This window comes from Phyllopteryx taeniolatus, chromosome 9 (assembly GCF_024500385.1).
Source record: "Phyllopteryx taeniolatus isolate TA_2022b chromosome 9, UOR_Ptae_1.2, whole genome shotgun sequence".
Lineage (NCBI taxonomy): Eukaryota > Metazoa > Chordata > Actinopteri > Syngnathiformes > Syngnathidae > Phyllopteryx > Phyllopteryx taeniolatus.
Window position 1 is genome coordinate 24,094,651 of NC_084510.1, and position 19,170 is coordinate 24,113,820.

General features: G+C 41.9%; 1 protein-coding gene and 1 long non-coding RNA gene across 4 annotated transcripts in view; one reads left to right on the plus strand and one right to left on the minus strand.

Annotated features, from left to right (window-relative positions):
• ppp1r16b (protein phosphatase 1, regulatory subunit 16B) overlaps window positions 1–17,873 on the plus strand; it is a 65,502-nt gene extending 47,629 nt beyond the window's left edge. For 2 of the 3 annotated variants that reach the window (XM_061785032.1, XM_061785033.1), the window contains exons 4-11: window positions 8,965–9,110; window positions 9,198–9,301; window positions 11,008–11,132; window positions 12,159–12,284; window positions 12,366–12,441; window positions 12,514–12,643; window positions 13,242–13,398; window positions 14,055–17,873. In XM_061785032.1, the coding sequence (XP_061641016.1) occupies window positions 8,965–9,110; window positions 9,198–9,301; window positions 11,008–11,132; window positions 12,159–12,284; window positions 12,366–12,441; window positions 12,514–12,643; window positions 13,242–13,398; window positions 14,055–14,525 (1,335 nt within the window). In that variant the 3' untranslated portion in view covers window positions 14,526–17,873. Of the gene's footprint in view, window positions 1–8,964; window positions 9,111–9,197; window positions 9,302–11,007; window positions 11,133–12,158; window positions 12,285–12,365; window positions 12,442–12,513; window positions 12,644–13,241; window positions 13,399–13,621; window positions 14,023–14,054 lie in introns of those variants that run through there. The other variant, XM_061785035.1, reaches the window with a different exon arrangement.
• LOC133483604 (uncharacterized) overlaps window positions 7,336–19,170 on the minus strand; it is a 45,960-nt gene continuing 34,125 nt past the window's right edge. Inside the window, exon 3 of the long non-coding RNA XR_009790156.1 lies at window positions 7,336–7,397. This is a non-coding gene — a long non-coding RNA (uncharacterized LOC133483604). The remainder of the gene's footprint in view (window positions 7,398–19,170) is intronic.

Below are 19,170 nucleotides of genomic sequence, written 5' to 3' on the forward strand. Positions count from 1 at the left end.
ACTTTATTGAGCAAACGGTAAAAAAACAAAACAAAACAAAACAATAAAAACAAAAAAAAAACATTCATACACGGGCCACAACTCGCGCTGAGTCATTCAACATGCAGACTGGCTAATGGTTTAGCTAGTAAAAGCCAGCCAACTCAAAACTCTCATTTGCTGACACCCATGTCACAGACCGGGCCCGCCAGGCGCCGCCTTTTAAAGCCATACACACTCAAAGTCACCGATACTACAGTGGAAGAGTGAGGATGGTGACCACAAGTGGACAAAAATAACACCTGCACCTCACGTGCACGTTGTGTTGAATATTTCAAAATACATTTTTATCCGATCACTTGATTAATCGATCGGTATAAAACTCAATTCTAAAAATACTCAATAGCCTTAATGCCCCTTTAAAGACACACACCTTAAACAATGAACTAATCAATCAAGCCCCTTAGGTCCCCCTCTATTGTGATTCTTTCAAGACATTTTCAACAATGTATGTTAACGGTTTGGGGAAGTCCTTTTTATGATCCGGCATGACTCAAGCAAGGTCCGTGGCATGATTGTAAAAGTTTGGTGTGTAAGAATCCCATCGAATATCAGTGACCGCTGACTCCACACATTACTTTCTGGATGAATAGACATACATTTCCCACAGGCGCATCCCAAAAGAAGAGAAGTCAGATGTACAAAATGTGAAATTAACACCCATTGGTATTGTGGTGCTTCACACACAGCTGGCGTTTATGCAGGTGGCATGGGATACACACACAGTGGTCAATTCACAGTCAGTCTGTGACTTTTTTTTTTTTTTTTTTTTTTTTTTACCCCAAGTCAGCTGAGGTAGACTCAACGGAACCAGCAGCACAGAAAATGATGACGATGTTGTTTTACACACACGGAGTTGCCTGCTGGAGTGTCATTAACTAACATTTACTTCAATGATTTCACTGTTTAAGTATGTATGAGGAGCGCAGAGAGGACTTAAGACGGGTGCCATAATGATAATCGGTGATTTTTATTTCCTCATTTGAAGCTTTGAGATGACATTTTGATGTGCCTTGTGCTGCGTTTATATCGCGCTTTATGAATTTTAGGGTCAGGGAATCATATTTGGTAACTGGATGGTCATTATAGTCTGGTTAGCCATTCCAAGTCCACAGACGGCTGAAACATCATCTTGATTAGGTTTGACAGTCTCCCACCATTTGCTGCACCAAAGTCTGCTACGTGAACCGCTAAACTACATTTGACCACCTCCAAGCCAATCATCCATCCAAAAACCATTCACCACTCACATTCTCACGTATGGACAATTTCGAGTTTTCAATGAACCTAACTAGCATTCATTCATCTTCCGTTCCGCTTATCCTCACTAGTAAAGTAGTAGGAAGCTGCAGTACCTGGGGAAGAAAGAAAAAAACAAAAAACAAAAAAAACAAAACAAACAAAAAAAACAAACCACGCAAGCACAAGGAGAACATACAAATGAGATTCAAACCCAGAACCTCAAATGTGAGGCAGCCGTGCTAACCACAATTTCAACGTACGGCCTCCATGACAATTACCAACATAAAAATCACGGTTATACAAACAAATATATGAGCCAATTTGGAGGATGAATGCCAAACTACTGAGTGGATTGTGAATTGAGCCAGTTAAACAAACCCCAGCTACTGTATGCGAAGCACTACCCTACCTACAGAACAGAAGTAAAAAAGTAACTGGAGCTTCTCCCAGGTGACCTTTGGTGAGAGAAGTGGAGTACAACCTGGAAAGCCACTACATTAAAAATAAACTACCCATCCAAACATTTTCTAAACCACTTGTCCTCATTTGGGTCGTGGGTAACTAGATTCTACTGCTGCCGACTTTTGGGCGAGAGAAGCGGGATCCGCCCTGACGTGGTTGCCAGTACTTTTGAATTTTAATTCAGGCCCTTTAAAAAGGTTGAAGCACAATCTCCAGCTAGATAACAAACTACAACACGAGCCCGCCCCTGCCCCCGCACCATTTGTCATTCATGCCAGCTCAGTTGATTGTTGCAGGTGTGTCATAAAGTGAGAAGAGTAACACGCAACAGTGGTTCACACGGTCCACAAATTATGACTGACTTGCCCCTCTGCTCAACTTTTTCCACTCTTCACTCAGTTCAGCTCTTTTCAGCTCAAACGTCTCCCGCTTTAATTGCATCCTCGCTCACTGGACCAACGCAAGCATCCTTCTCCTTAACCTCACCGAAGAATCCCATGCAGACGTTTCTCCACGGTTCAGACGAGGCCATTTGTCACAGGCCACACGCACGCCTATTGCAGATGATTTTATTTAAAGTACGCAGGGGTGGTCTTAAGTGACGTGAAGGGCCAGGGCCCTTGGAGTCAAATGTGGAGCAAAAGATTAGCTTAGCAGCCGGCCAGCATGTGGGTGAAGTACTGTGTACGTGGGTTTATTCAAGAGGCTAAGCAGATTAGCTTGGCTGTAAATTAGTGTGTAGGTTTGCATTGAAGGCATTTGCCGCTGCCACGGGCTGCTCGAAGTTGGAGATGTGAGATCATTTTTGAGGAGTGTCATTTCTGCGAGGCACGTCTCGGTTTTATCAGTTTTTTTCATTTTGACTGATACAGCGAGTGGCTGACACGCACTGCTAATTCTGCTTTTGTGTTCATCTGGGGAGAAAAAAAACAATCAAACTATCAGGAAATCAGATTATTCAGAGTATGAAATGTCAATGAAAATGGAAAAAAAAAAAAACTTCCGAGTAAAATGTTACACCAGTTAGGACCAGTTAGTAGTAGTTTTACAGGAATACATTTGTAATTTTAATGAGGGCATCTCAAAATTCCTACACGAACATAAAAGCGAGTGGAGTCTCGAAATAATACATACATATTCTTGTAACGTTAACCTTTTTTTATGCAAAATTAAGACTATATTGCTTTAAAATTCACATTTTCTCTACTAATATTACCAACCTTTTCTCCCAATGCTAACATTTTATCTCAACATAATTGAGCTGTATTCTTTTAAAATTTAAACTCTCATAATCTTACCCCTTTTCCCTCAAAAATAGAACTATATTCTTAAAACAATTGATCATAAAGTAACCACTTTTTTAATCAAAATATTACAACTAAAATCCTGTAAAATTCAATATTTTTCTCATGTTACCACTGAGTTTATCTAAAAATAGGACCATACTCTTGAAAAATAAAAACTTTCTCCTAATGTTAGTTCTTTTTTTCTCTAAAGAACACACTTAAAGGGTCCACTTTATGTCACCAGATTTAAAACATTTCCTCCTACTATCACTTTTCATGTTAACACTTGTTTCTTGAAATATTAAAAACAATGAATTCGAACTTTACATGATAAGCATTTTTATTATTATTCAGACTTGATTTTTACAAGAACAACTTTTCCCTTGTAATTTAAAACTGTAGTCTTTTTCCTGACTATTTTGTTGTAGTCTTACGTCTATATTTTTGTGTAATTCCAGAATTCTTGTAGTGTTCCCACTTTTTCTTGTAAGATTAAGACTATTGACTATTCTTCTTTTATCTGTAATGTTGAGACTTTTTTCTTCAATTATTAAACTTGATTCTCAAAAATGATGTATGACTTTTTCCTTGTGTTATATTATTTTCTTTGTGTTCAATGTGGTCCAAATACTCATTGTTAGATAAAATTTTAATTTCCCATAAAATAGAGTACAATAAATGTGAAAGAAATGCAATTAAAAGAATATATCATGGGGGACAGGCTCTTTCATAAAGAAAAAAAACGAACAAAAACCCTGGTTTGCCAATAAATGCAGCAAATTCAGTACTAAAGCTCTATTGCGTATGAATTGGCTTTTCAAAATGCATTGCAATTTTGGGCAGTTTGTTGTTTGTACACTGACCACCGCAAACATTTAGAATATATGTTTGTGTCACTCCTGTCTCCAGTCAATTGTTATTTTTGTTTTGCGGGCTTCCCTTTCACCTCTTACCTGTTCTTCCTGCAATCTGCGCTCTGCGTCGTGCAGTAATTTCCTTTCCTCTCATGATTTTTTTGCCTCCACGCACGCGCACACACCAAAGTCTTCTTATCTGCACAGCCTTGCTTGCTGAGGCTACAAAACTCCAGAGGTTACAAACAACACTTTCTCTGCTTTGTGTTGCGAATGACGAAACAGTGAATCCTGGCTGATTCGTGCAAATCACCCATATATCATTTGACACTTGAGACGATGTGAGTCCCAGGATGCACATGTCATGGAAACAATGAGTCCCAGCCCTAGAACAATGAGTCCCTGCAATTTATCATCACAGAATACAGATACAATAATCCTCTGCTACATCGTGGTTCTTGCTTCACGGTTCCCCTATACTGCAGATTTTGATTACAGTTGTTTTTTGTTGTTGTTTTTTTTTTAATGCCACTGATATAACGACATTAGAGCATAATAAAGACGTACACATATTACATATTCTGCCCTGGTAATCAAACATATGAGCACAACTGTGTAATGTTCTCTCATTTACTAAATAAAAGTCGGGCTGCATTTCACAATAAGAGCAAGTAAATAAAAAGAGAACGTTACACGTGTTCAAATAAAGTGCCGAACTTAAAAAATTTAAGTTTCCCCTTTTCTGTTTGGCATCTTGACACAACAGTGAAGTCTCAAACAATTTTAACTGAACCATTTTAGAGGTTATCTATGTTCAAAATAGACTTTACACCGATCTGATCGGCCGATCGGTATCGGCTGATAATTAGCATTTTATGCCGATCGGCTTTAATGTCATAATTTGCCGATTGATCGGCTCCGCAAAAGTCATTTACTCCGTTGTGTACAGTATATTCGAACCCAAAAGCTATTTTTAGCCTTATCGCGTCTCTTTTTATGTAGTATCTGACCACCAATAAATTATTTAAAAGAAAACATGTCGGCGGTGTGGGACAGACAACGTGTAATGCCAGAGCAGACGATAAGACAAATGTGGTCTTTCACGATTGCACTATGTCAGACTACTGCAATACAATCTTGTATTCCGATACCACCGCATCCCGTTTTTTACGATCACTGGGCTTTATCTTGTCAACTCAAATGCGACCGGATACACTCGTTACCACGGCAACAATAATGGATCACGCTGTGTGTTTAGAAGAACAAAATGGAGAAAAACGTGTCTTGGTGGTCACCGGTGCTCGGGAGAGGACGTTCGTTCAAGGATTGCTCGAGGTATGTTCACGTAGTTTTAATACGATACGGCTTGCAAGCAAGCAACAAAACTTTGCGTAACATAGCAAGCTAGTGCGGTTGTGCGTAAACATCCCGGCGTTCTGTTGAATCATGCTCTAAGGTTTTGGTGTGTGTGAAGTAATTTAATGACAGTAAGTTAGCACCCATTATTTCTGTCATGTTGTAACGTTGGTTTGACCTGACTGATTAGAATATATATGACTGGAGCAGTGATTTCCAACCTTTACGGCGCCAAGGCACATATTTTACAATTGAAAAATCTCACGGCACACCAACAAACAAAAAGTGGATACATGAATTACTGTATGTACTTCCTTTCATCTAATAGAAGACCGTTCATTTGTTCTGTCTGTCACTATGCCTCACTGGCATAAATAGATGAACAAAGATACATTATTATAAATATAATTTTTTGATCAATTAAGTACACAAGTATATACATTAAATGAACAAGTCATTTAAATAGACACGTTGCTCCATCTTGTGATCGGATCAGTGATCGGTTATCGTTTTTTTTTTAAACGCGGTGATCGGCCCCAAAAATCCTGATCGTGTAAAGCCAAGTTCAAAACCTTGGTTTTGGTTCATAATGGCGTTTCACATATTATATGCACTTTTAATAAGAGCCCCCAGTGGGAACTTCCCACTTAGCCTTTGTGCATCTTCACTTAAACAGCATTTTGGCATTTTGTGACAGAATAATACATTAGGTTCATGGCTGTGCATTTATGAGATTAGACCAGCTGACTAGGAATAAGACAAAGATTATATTACTACAAGTTTTGCAAGTGTTCAATTTGTTCAAACTAGAATGAAGAAACCTTGTGAGAGAGAAAAATCTTTCCTTCATCTCCCTTCACCTAAAAGCTCCTCTGTTTGGTACATGATGAGGATCCAGTTTACTCTTATTCCTGTCGGGCCACATTGGCCACGTTTTTCACCTACTTGACTCAAAGTTTTGCCACTTACAGATCATCAGATTGGCCATAGGTCACACAGCGACTACACTGAGCAAAAAGCACACGATGTAGCGTTATACTGGCCTTGTCAAGGTAAAAACAACAACAACAAAAAATGACAAACATTCGACGGTATTCATAATTAAAAGAGACACTCGGCAGCCCGCAGTGTTAACGTTATGTTAGTATAGTAGACGAACGTTAAGCTTATCAAATTGCGCTTCACCTTCGTCTCTCGAGTGCCGCCATACTTGGCGGAGAGAAAGGTCAGTGTTACAATGAACGGGTGCTCGCCTTGCATTTCACGATGAAATGCGACTACACTTTCGCCATTTGTCTTTTTTCGCTCTCTCTTCTCGATTCGGCGTCGCATTTTGCAACCGCTTTCTTGGCGCTTCTCAGTCGAACGCTCCACTTCCACGTCCGCGCATCGGTGACGTAAGCGCGTTGTGTCATATACGCCAATGCCGTCTTCCGTCTTCGTGACTGTGTCTGTGGTAAACCTGATTTGCAGTTTTGCGTTTCTTTTTTTTTTTTTTTTTTGATGCGCAAAATGCAAATTTGGACCAGGAAACTGTGAAGCGAGACCTCTTAATTCGAGACTTGCACACATACGCAGGTAAGCAATGTTGTGCACCTGTAGACGCATATTCAAAGCTTTTCACGTCCCTCATCATTTTTGTGCCTCAGGGACGTGGGACGCACATTAAACGATCACTATTTGTGTACCTGCTTGTGAAGTTTTAAAGTTTAAACTATTAATATAGGCAATTATGAACATTTTTAGTGGGAAGTCAATTAAATACTCTCAATTGTCCATAGGTGTGATTGTGAGTGTGAATGGTTGTTTGTCTATGTTTTTCTTGATATGCCCTGCAAATTTTGGGTCGTCAGTTTGGCCTTGTTTGATATAAAAAGGTCATCTTTCAAAATTTGCTTACAGGTACTGTGTGTGTGTGTGTGTGTGTGTGTGTGTCCTTGGCATCAACTGTGTGTTTGTGAGAGCAAGCTGAGGACACAGCATGATGGAGCGGAAGCGTCATGCAGGCCTATGTGCTGGGTGGCGGGGATTGTAGACTGATGTAATAAATAGACTGCTCACCTCTGAAGCCTGGCCTTGGGCATGACGCATACTGGGGGGGGGGGGGGGGGGGGGGGGACGACAACAACAAAAAAACTCCTGTACCGGCAATTGTGACCTGAAAAAAAAAAAGGGAGAAAAGCTCAGTCCCAGACAACAGCAATGTATCCCATCGGGATACTGTATAGTATGTGTGTACACTGCATATTTATGAATATATTCATTTTCTTCAATTCTTTGACGGGAGTTGGGAGAATCTCTCGCTGAATGTTCTGAACTACTTTTACAATGCTGAAAACCTACTCATTTTGCCTCACTCTCGTGTATTAAATTCACATGGTCATCCGAGTTTGTTCACGTAACAACAATCTATGCGTGACCGTCAATGAAAACCCAGGAGGAGAGAAACTTGTACCCTCCCCTAAAATGAAGGTGATAAAAATGCAGCCGTTTCTGGCAGCAAAGCCTTTTATGGCATATCTGCTTTAATATGCCTCCTATGTAGTGTGGCGTTATTGGCATCATGGGGGCTTAAAGCACAGATGTTGCACAATAAATATTTCACTCAAAATGGAAAAAGCTCACAACTACAAAGGATGGCCTATGCAGTGAGGCGATGCTTGGTTGCGTCGTGTCTCGTATCAATTAGCTCTGCTGTTACATTTACCCTGAGAATCACAGCCACATTAAAAAGACAAATAGTTTCTTTTGCGCAGAGATGGCTTTTACAGCTTTGTCTCCACTCACTGACTGCTGTGTTATATGTTTGATGGCTTCTCATCTCCAAAAAAGAAAGTATGAAATTCATCCATGAGGGGAAATCTGGAAGAACACTTGCATCCATTCTTCCATCCATCAAGTCATTACATTAAACCGTCCATTGTTCCATCATCCATCAATGCAACCAATCATCCACCCATCATTTCATCAACCATGTACCAGTCCATCCGTCGCTCCATTCAGCCATCTATTGTATCCATCCATCATTCCAAGCACCCATTCATCCAATGAACCGGTACATAGTTCAGTCCACCCATTGATTATCCACCCATCCATCCAATTCATCATTCTATCCTGGCATCCGTTGTTCCATTCACCAATCGTTCATCCATTGCCCACCATTCCATCAACCATCCATCGTTTTATTGCCCCACCCATCGTTCCAACCACCAACCCACCTGCCAATCATTAAAGCCATGATCTAAACTATCCAATCATTCCATCCACCCACCTATCTACTGACCCATCCATCCATCCATCCATCCATCCATTGTTGCATCCATCAGTCATCATTGCATCCATTGTTCCATCAACCTCTCTCTCCATTGTTAGTTTACTTACATATATGTTGATGTTATAGCAATACATGATGTCTTAATGTGAGTTTTTTCCAGTCTTCAACAGTGGGGGAACGGTTTGGGGAAAAGGCCCTTCTCTGTAGCTCCTTTCCGGATAACCTGTACTCGTAGTGACCTGGGCCGGATCAACCAATGCATCCAGAGTCCAGATTCTTTATAAGCGTACAGTATCTAAACAGTTACTGTGAAACAGGAAGCAACCTTGAGAAGAACTAAATGAGGACAGACAGGCCATCTGCCTCAGCTCACTGTAACTCGTCACCTAGATCAAGTGTCATCATTGTAGAAGCCCATTTTTAAACCCTCCGTGTCTCTTCTTCCACACAGTGCTGCATAGACAACTACGAGGAGATGGTGAAGATCCTACTGGATCGTGGAGCTTGCGTCAACGCTCAGGACAACGAGCTGTGGACGCCGTTGCACGCTGCCGCTACCTGCGGCCACGCGGTCCTCGTCAAGACACTCATTGCACAGTAAGACGTCATGGACTATGCACAGATCTACAGTACATCATGTAGTGGTTCTTAATTAATTATTTGGACGGTCATTTTCCCCCACAGTGGTGCTGATCTGCTGGCGGTCAACTCCGATGGGAACATGCCGTACGACCTTTGTGAAGACGACCCGACACTGGACATCATTGAGACGGCCATGGCCAACAGGGGTGCGCTATTTATCTTTAAACGTGGCTTTCTGTTGCTCCACGGCTCCCCCTACAGTTGTGAAATGTAATTATTCCAAACCACTGCAGCGAATCGAAACGGGCAGTGGTGAATTGTGTATTTGTTCATGGACAAACACATGAATCAGAAATTAACGGGTCTTAGCCAAATTAAGGGTATACTCTCACTCAGCCACTCGAAGACCACTTCATTGTACAACGCAGCAGTGTGTGAGTGTGCTGTGGAATTTTGGATTATTTCTCAAGGTTCTGTTTATTTCCATTGGGCATCGTGGTGATTATCATGAGTAACTGGCAAGGAAGGATCACGTTACAGTAATGACCAATCGTGCTGTGTACGCAGCAGAACATACAGGACGTTAGGCGTTAAGTGGGCTCGGGCAAGTTCGAATGGCCGAGTGTGAGTAACGAAGAAACTGTTTACTTGCTTCAGTGCTGCTTTTTTGATTAGTAAAAGAATAAATGGGTTCAACAGACATACAACTCTAAGATATATGGAAAACCAATGCTTTGCTGTGGTTTGGTAGTCAGAACTGACAGACGCATTTTAGAGCTAAGTAAGCGAGCCACGTGTTCTCTCGCCTCCTTAACTTGCTGATGTCGAGTGAAAAATACAAGTTTTTAGTTCGGGAGCCTTGTGAGTTAGTCAAAGAAAAACTACTGTGGATTAGTTGAACATGCGACACCAAATATGACACAAAACAGCTTCTCAGGCAGACTCTATTGCAGCATGCAGATAGCGCTACAGTAGGTGAGAAGAATGACAATAAGAGCATCAAACCGGGGAGCGCAGCAACACTAATTGCTCTCGTCGCGTTGCCAAGACCTCCAGAGATGACACAGTGGCGAGGAGACAGGCGCCCCTCTGTCTTAATAAGAAAACACATTGCACTCGATGTGAGACAGACACTTTTTCTGAGGACATCCACAAATAGGAGACGGGACGAGAGATGAACATTTGGCAGTAATTTAAGACATGGACTTTATTAAACTGATGTTGTTGCCTTGACTAAACAATAAGCATTCATATAAATAACACAATCAATTCAATGAAGTCTCCATCTTAGTTAAAATGATGTGAGAGTCTAATACAAAGGGGTTCATCAAGTAAGCTTGTGTAAAAAAAAAAAAAAAAAAAAAAAAAAAAGACTCCTGATAACATTTGAAACGGACAAATTAGGTAATTGCCGGTAACGTATAAAACAAAACAAAAAACAACAACTGAGGTAGGTTAATGCCGGGGGTAAAACTTGTTTCAAAGCTTGTTTGGTATCAGGAGAAATACAACTAATACCAGATGGGATACCAAGATGGTGTTGCTCACATATTCACTGTACATCCACAGTTGTGGTTGTCGAAGCACCATCCTCATCCTAACAGCAACTTTTCCACTGCAGTGTAGAATAACAATGCAGGAACGGGGTGATATTGATGCATTTGTTATTTTAAGGGATTCTTGAGAAGGGAAATGTTCTCCATTTTAAGTTGTTGCTGTCAAGACGGATTTGAATTGAATGTGGTTAAAAATGGAGTCGGCCCAATATTCGTCATTTCAAATAGACCTCAAATCCCTGATAGCATCATGTGTGAAAATATTCTTGTCAAACTGCTAATAGATGACCGCGTTGAAGGGATAAATCAATGACGCGGCAATTAGCACTGTTTGTCTGTGTGTGTTCGATCGGCAGGCATCACCCAGGAGATGATCAACGAGACCCGGGCGTCCACAGAGAGGAGGATGCTGGGAGATATCCAGGAACTGGTGAGGCTGGGTGACGAAGTCAACCAGCAGGACTCGCAGGGAGCCACACTGGTACGTTTTCAGAAAGATGACAGTGGCGACTTCAAGTCGTACCTTGACTGAAGAGCTTAATCCATCCCGTGACCAAGCTTGTAACATCAATTTTCGACATGATGAACTCAAATGGCCTTTAACCCGTCCAGCCTCCCCAAAAACACTTTTTTATTTGAATAAAAGAAAAATAGCACTGTATTGTATAAAAAAAAAAATTCAAGCAGAACAGAAGAGAATGTAAAGAAATAAACTGTTTTTTATTAAGTGTAATTACTGTATGTACTGACGTATTCATGTGTTGGATGTGTCCCTTTAAGGGGTGTGGCCTGGTGAGTGACATCTGGGGCTGGAGTCGGTTTGGGTGCTTGGTTTTTGACCAACACATATACCAGACATATTAAGACACCAGGGAACAGTTTGAAATCATGAAAAAAAAATGGTGGAAATTGTGTTATTTGAAGTAAAAAATAAATGCCGTCTCGTTTAATTAATGAAATTGTGTAACAAGTTATTAAGACGATTTTCGCAGTGTTTAAAAAGGGAATGTTGGGGACAAGAAGACCTCAGGTCACCCTAGTTACAGTACGTAGCCGGCGCCTTAGAATCCCACTGGACTATGAAGAGACCATGACATGGTTGTTAATCAGAAAGATTTATCCTCTTGCATTCTCCATCCTTTGCTTAATCTGCATCCAAACCAATGAAACAAAACAGAGCGTGCCAGAATGTTTGGCAAAAAAGCCCAGCGAAGAGCACATGCGGAAATTGTCGGACGTTATGTAAGGCTAATCTTTTGTTTTCAAGAGAAATGCTTTTTATTTGTCACTCAAGGACTTTCCTTCCCGTGTAGTCTGCTTGAGCCACGGAGCGAGAGATACAATAAAGTTGAGGGGAAAAAAAAAAAAAAGGTTTGTGGAATCGGTCCAACAGAATTCAGCAAATCTGGAATTATTGCTTTAACAAAGTGGACGGGGGGCCTATTATGGAAACGTTCAGTTCTAAGGCACAGTAATTGAATAGGTGCTATCATTTTTGTCTCTGCAGCTGCACATCGTGGCAGCGAACGGCTACATGCAGGCGGCCGAGCTGCTGCTGGAGGGCGGCGCTCGCATGGACCTGAGAGACTCGGACGGATGGCAGCCGCTCCACGCCGCCGCCTGCTGGGGGCAGGTGAGACCAGACGCTGACAAAAAAAGCTGGCAGGCTAAGAGACTCCCCTGTCGATGTAAATTACGGCTCCTGCTCTTTTAGATGCATGTGGCTGAGCTGCTGGTGTCTCACGGAGCCAGTCTCAATGCCAAGACCTTCCTCGAGGAGACCCCCATTGGTATGCTCACACCTGACTAAAATGTGTGGCTATCTTATCGCGCTAACATTTTCCTCCATCCTACATTTTAAGACCTGTGTGAGGATGAGGAGTTCAGAACGATTCTGCTGGACCTGAAGCACAAGCATGACATCATCATGAAATCCCAGCTCAAACACAAGACTTCGTTGTGCCGACGGACGTCCAGTGCAGGCAGTCGTGGGTGAGTGCTGACACCTGCCGGCTACTACTACAACTACACATGGTACATGTTTGGAAAAGGGATGTAAAAGTGGTCGGAAGTAGAGATGCCAAAGATCGGCCCGGTGATAAGCGGTCACTCCAGGGGTGAAAACATCCATCGTCCATTTTCTTTACAGCTTTCTCCCAGCTGGCATTTGGTGAGAGAATTGGGGTAACCACTAGACTGGTTGGCAGCTATTTGCTGGACACATATAGACAAAAACAAACAAACGAAAAAACATCCACTCAAAATTCATACTTATGGATAATCTAGTTTTTAAGTCTGTCAGTTAATCACAAGGAACAGCCATTCGAACATTTTCGGTACGGCTTGTCCCCATTCGGGACGCACGTGAGATTGAGCCTATCCCAGTTGATTTTTGGCAAGAGAAGCGGGGCCCACCCTGGACTGTCACCAGTGAATCTCAGGTCACATATAGACAACCATCCACACCTATGGACAAATGTTTTTGGATAAATGCCATATTTTCTGTTAATTCTGCAAAGCTGCCGGCGCTGTGTAAAATAAGATGGTCGCACATCATTCCTCGTTTTCACTGAGGGTTCCTCATCCGCAGGAAGGTGGTGAGGCGAGCCAGTTTGTCCGACAGACACAACCTGTGCCGCAAGGAGTACGAGACGGAGGCCATCGTGTGGAGGGGAGGCAGGGAGGAGGAGGAGGAGAAGGAGGACAAAGAGAAGGAGCCTGACCAGGAAAACATCCAGGTGCTTCATGTGAGTCATCTCATCATTAGCATGTGTCATAAACAATATTTCTGATTGGCAGCAGAGCCAGATGTCTTATCTCCAGTCTAAAGAGGGCAGTACACACGGGGGGTGCGTGTCACTGTCTATTATTAGTGGCAGGGAGGACGTTAATGAGCTGCACATTCGATTTTCTGCAGCTTCTAATGTTCCCTCCCGCTCTCTGTGTGTGCTGAATCTAATCTCCTTTCAGGTCACCTCGCTTCAGCCACAGTGGTTTGGCCCTGTCAGACAAAACACTCGCGCCTCTGCTTACAAACAGTAGCAATGTTGGTTAGCGCTCCGTCGCATGCTAGTGCACAGAATATCAGAGCAATTAGGTTTTCGTTATTATAACATACGATGATTGACAGTAAAAAGGATATTCACGCTAGAGCAGTCTTGACTGAAGGATGCAGGACAAAAAAATAAATTGCGGTGCCCAAATGAACCATTCAACTATAAATTTAAGGGGATATGTGCAAATGCCAGCAAGATTTGAATCCAGCGTCATACCAGTCCCCGCCCCCACGTGTGTCTGCACAAATAAACGCCTCCAGCTCACACAACGGATAAGAACCAGGAAGACAGTGGCTTCAGGGGCTGAATTTTCAATCTATTGGATTAATACTCTGCTCACTGTTCAGGTAAAGCCCGAAGAGGCAGTCGATCCACCTGACCAGACCAAGCTGCCCACCATCCTCAAAGATGGCAGCAGCAAGCACAATGGCCTCATCTCTACATCTACATGCGTACCCCCGCAGCCGCCCGCCAACGGCAAGGCGACAGGGAACAAGAGCACGCTAGCCGCTAGCCCGGCCAGCCATGATGAAACTTTTCCTCGCGAGAGAGCTCAGACTCTGTCAGAGCTAAAAAAGCACCGGGCGGCGGCAAAGCTGTTGAACCACCCCCTGTTCAACGGTCACCTGGGCAACGGTTCCACAGACTCCTTCAGCGACGCCAAATCCCTTTCGGACGACCCCCGCATGCCACTGGTTTCGTCCAACGGCAGCGCTGTGTTCTACACGCCGGCGAGCGGCGAGCCGCCACTCCTCAGACTCAGGCAGCCCGTTGACGAAGAGCAGCCCAAGTCGCGGACCTGCTGCTGCATGTCGTAGCGCCATTGTCGTGCGAGGCCGAGGAACTGCAAACGTTTGCACAGAAGAGCTGGAGGCAGGTCAAATAACTTTCACTCAAAAAAGTGGACTTTCTACATGAAGGGAGGTTGCAAGTGTAGCAGGCTTTGGATTAAATTTGGATACATGGAAGAACCACAACGATGGATGGCTGAAGACAATTCTAGGTATAAGAGGAACCTCCAAAGTCGATCTGTTCCATGATACTGGTTGACATCCATGATGTTTCAAAACATTATTATTTTTTTTTTTAAACGGCAGACTTCCTATGTCCTTTGGGGCATTGCCTCTTTAGTTTTTTTTTGGGGGGGGGGTCTACTAATGACAGACATGCCTACCACATTTTATGTTGCCAAGTGAAGGGTTCGGAGCTACCGGGCAAAAATCCACCGCTATGCTCCGCCCACATGCAATGATGAAAACTTGCCTTTAGTGTTGCGCATCTGTCCAGCACATCTGGTTCAAATTTGGTAGCAAGCAGATTAAATCTCGCAAACAAGTTTGTGTTTAAAGAACCCCTAGAAAAACCAAAACAAAACCAACATAAATGGAACCTCCAAAGTTGAACAAAATCTATCTGTTCCGTGATGGTGGTTGACTTCCAAGTTGTTCCATTTACAAAACAATTTTCCCCATAGGACGTGTTAGATGAATGAATTGATTCCAGGTCATCTTAGAAGTGGTCACTGGTGTCCTGCTGTCCTTTCGATATCGTATTTTCACGCACCGTATTAAAAGGCGCAGTCTCAGTTACGGGGTCTATTTCTGTATTTAACACATACATAAGGCGCACCGTATTATTGGGCGCAGGCATGGTAAAACATACGCTAGCTTAAAACATACGGTAGCATGCACGCCCGCTAAAACAATGTTTTTGGCTATCGTTCCGATGCACACGCCGGAACGCTATACCTACTGGGGGCGTGTCTTTAGCCTCCTCTGTCACGCGCACCCTTCCCCCTTTTACGTCCGTATGCTGTCCTCAGTCACGTCCGCCTTCCTCTATATAAGCAGCGTGTCGGCAGGAAATGCTCCCAGTCAGTCAAGCGGAGCGCTGATTAAAGTCACACAACAACGTTTACAGATTTTGGAACTCGGTGCACGTCCATTTTGGAGAAAATTTAAGACTTTTAAGTGCGCCTTATGGTCGTGAAAATACGGTACTTACTGAGAGCTAAAGCCTCAGATTTGCTGATGATTTGAATGGACTTTTAAGGTACAGTTGTACCTTGACATGAGTAACATGTTTTGTCATTCCGTGACTCAGCTCGTAACTCAATTTACTTGTATCTCAACTTGTGAGTGAGATGCAACACGAAACAAGACAAATGAATAAACAAAATGATTTTAAAAATTCCACCGAGCGACGGCTCATAACTCAAGAAAGAGTTGGTGCACTCGTAAGCCAAGGTAAGAAAATTATGTTTGAATTCCAAATTGTACCACCATTTCTTGTGTTCGACTTTGGAGGTTGCGCTGTTCACGAGTGAACTTTTGAGATATTTCGTCTTTTCTTTTTTTTTTTAACATGAAGAAAAGTCATCGTGTAGGACAGCAGTCATAAATTTCAACATATAAGAAGAAGCAAACATAGTGCTTTGAACGCCGTGAATTAGTAAAGGGAAGGAATGCCATAAAAGTGTTATCATGTACAAGTCACTGTCCCCTTTGTATACTGTATGTCTGCACCCAACTGATATTTCTATTGATCCGCTTTGAGATGAAAACTGTCAACCGTACGTTTCTTTATTTATTACATGATTTATGTGTTCCTACATTGGAGTGTATTTATTGTTGCGGATGGTGTGTTGAGAGTGAATGCGATACAGAAAAGAGCCAGCAAAGCACCTTTTTCCTCATATGCTAGCGGAAGGTTTAATTGTAGCATGATCCCTAGAAATAACACAAAATGGCCATAACAAAGCCAGAATGGAGGATCCAACATTTATCTGAATTTTTTTACACAGAACCACAGCATCAGATACAGCAAATAGGGCGGGATTTGAACTGCATAGCTGGTTCAAGTGACAATTCCAATTTATTTTCTATCAATCGGCACAATTGCAGTACAGAATAAGTAAAAACAATTGAAAAAAACAAACAAACAAACAAACATGAAATCGCATATGTTCAGATCAGAATCAGGCCTCCAGTACGGTACACAGTGGGTATCAACCAATGTAAGTGAAAATTGTGTGCAGCATAAACGTACAGATTGGATATACCCTGTCAATGCGAGCTCATCAAAATAAATCGATTGGCGATGTATACTTTTAATATTTTGTATTATTTATGTGTTATTGTTTACTTCCATGTTGACACTTAGTCAAGTTATGACGTAGGAGTTATTTCCATGCAATTTGTGCATCTGTGCATGAGGGTTGGTTCATGTGTTCTGTCAGTGTAAACACAGCCATATCGGAAATGTGTCACTTAAAATGCCAAAAAAAAAAGAGCGGATACTATATAGGCATTAAACTGGAATTGGATGCTTGGATCTGCAGTGTATCTGATGTATTGACGCGACGAGTGTCGGGTGTTTAACTTCACAGCCCTTGTCCTGGCATTGCGGAATTCCATTCTCTGACTGTCCCTCCTAATCAACTGACTTTTTATTTAATTTAGGAATGGTCATCCAAGTAAATTTCCTTGATTGACAGGTAACATGAACGACCACTTTACCGTTACCATACAGTGTTTGTTATTCAATGAAATACCATATATGTTGCCTCATCTCCATGTGAGTGCCAAAGAGTCTTCCATTAAAAAATACAGTATAATTTAGATGTAACTGGTTCCTTTCAACCCACATTCCCCCTGCCCTCCCTTGCACAGTGTCAATGATGTGCACAGATGGATTTTTTAAATACTAACGTCGTCTGTACCCATGAACTGCATTTGTCTGTATTGTTATTGGTGTCCTAATGAAAAATAACATAGGAGAATACACTTAACGATCCTCTTTGGTAATCCCGCTTTATATGTGTCATATGCCTGTGAAGTACACGCAGGTGTCAATGTTAAATGTGTTCCTCCACTGTGTCATTTGTTTGGGTCCTGAAATGTCAGGAATGAAGTTGTTTTTTTTTTTTTTTTTTAATAAATGTCAACCTAATGTCTAGCTGCTGCGGTGGAATAAATTGACACGTCCAATTCCTTCACAACATATACAGTAGTTACATGTGTGATTATCAACAACAAGTGTCCACAAAGAGACAAAAGGATACAAATATAAAGAAAGAACTACTGATGATTTTGTAATTATTAGACTGACTATACTGATGGCTGTATTCACATATTTTGAATAAATTGTATATTTTGAGAATTGCACATGGTCTCGTCTGAATGGGTAAAGTTGATCTCGTAAAAAATGTTTGTTACTCTTTCTTTGCGTTTGAAATGTTTTGCATATAGACGACCACAATGCACGGGTTTAAGGGGAATTTAAGACTAGGACAAACTTCAATTGGGGAAAAAAAAATTTCAATGAAAAATAAAAAAGCATTCAGCGTGGGCAACATGGGCTCAATATTACAAACAATATATTATTACTCCAGTTTTCTTCCACATTCCTAAAACATGCTTTTAGGTTAGTCGAAGACTAGTCTAAATTGTCCATAGGTATATCAATGTAGTAGCAACACTAGCAATATTTGATCCGGTTGTATCAATAAAGTATCGTAGCCACTATTATACACCTGATTCTAGCACAATTTCTTCGTCTTTAAAATTCTTCATCACATTTACTGACCTTTGGCCTGGTAGCCTTGGATACACTTCTCACATTATGCTGAATTTTAAAAGTATTTGCAGAGCACAAAATGTCTCCTACATTACAATAGGCTTTCTCAAGAAGATATAAAGCAAACTACTTGAACAAACCCAGTAACTATTCAAATAAGGACGTCAGGCTGGACATCATGAAGTGATGTTTGCAGAGTACATTTTGAAGCTTTCTTTCTGCAACGCGTGGCAGGCAAAGTGAGGGGAATGGGCGCAGAGACAAAAGCAAGTGCAAACACACGATGCGGACCGCATCCTACGCATGGCGTGACCTTGCTGCCGCAGTGCAAGGCCAGCTGGCTGTTTTCCCAGTCCTTCAAAGGGCCCACGATGATCAGCGTCAGTGCCTGAGCAAAGCCGGGAAAGTGTTCTGTGCCAAGAGTTGTTTGGACTCCTGACCACCGAATGGAGGACGAGATGAGAGGAAGAAGGTTCTCACAAGTCCAAATGACATGGAAATGGTGACCCTGACGGATACACTGGCAGCTAGTGAACGTCCTGCTGGAATAACATAATGGTGAGGACAAATGAAGCAGAATGGGTGTCCAGTTTCTCAGACACAGAGCTTTACGGTCTTTTTAAGACGTCCCAGTTAATGTTGCTGTGCCATTCCATAATGTTCAAAAGCCACTGGCCTTGGTAATCAATCAGATTTCATGTTCAAATAAACTAAGTCATGAAAATAAGAATTAAAGAGGACATTTGACAGAAAACTGACTTTTTAATTGCTTTTCTACAAATTGTAGTTGAATCGCTGGTGTGTCTGCTCACACATCAAATGTGACATTAAACAACAAAATTGGTTGTCAACCAATCCCAAAGCATAAAGACAAACAAGTTTAAA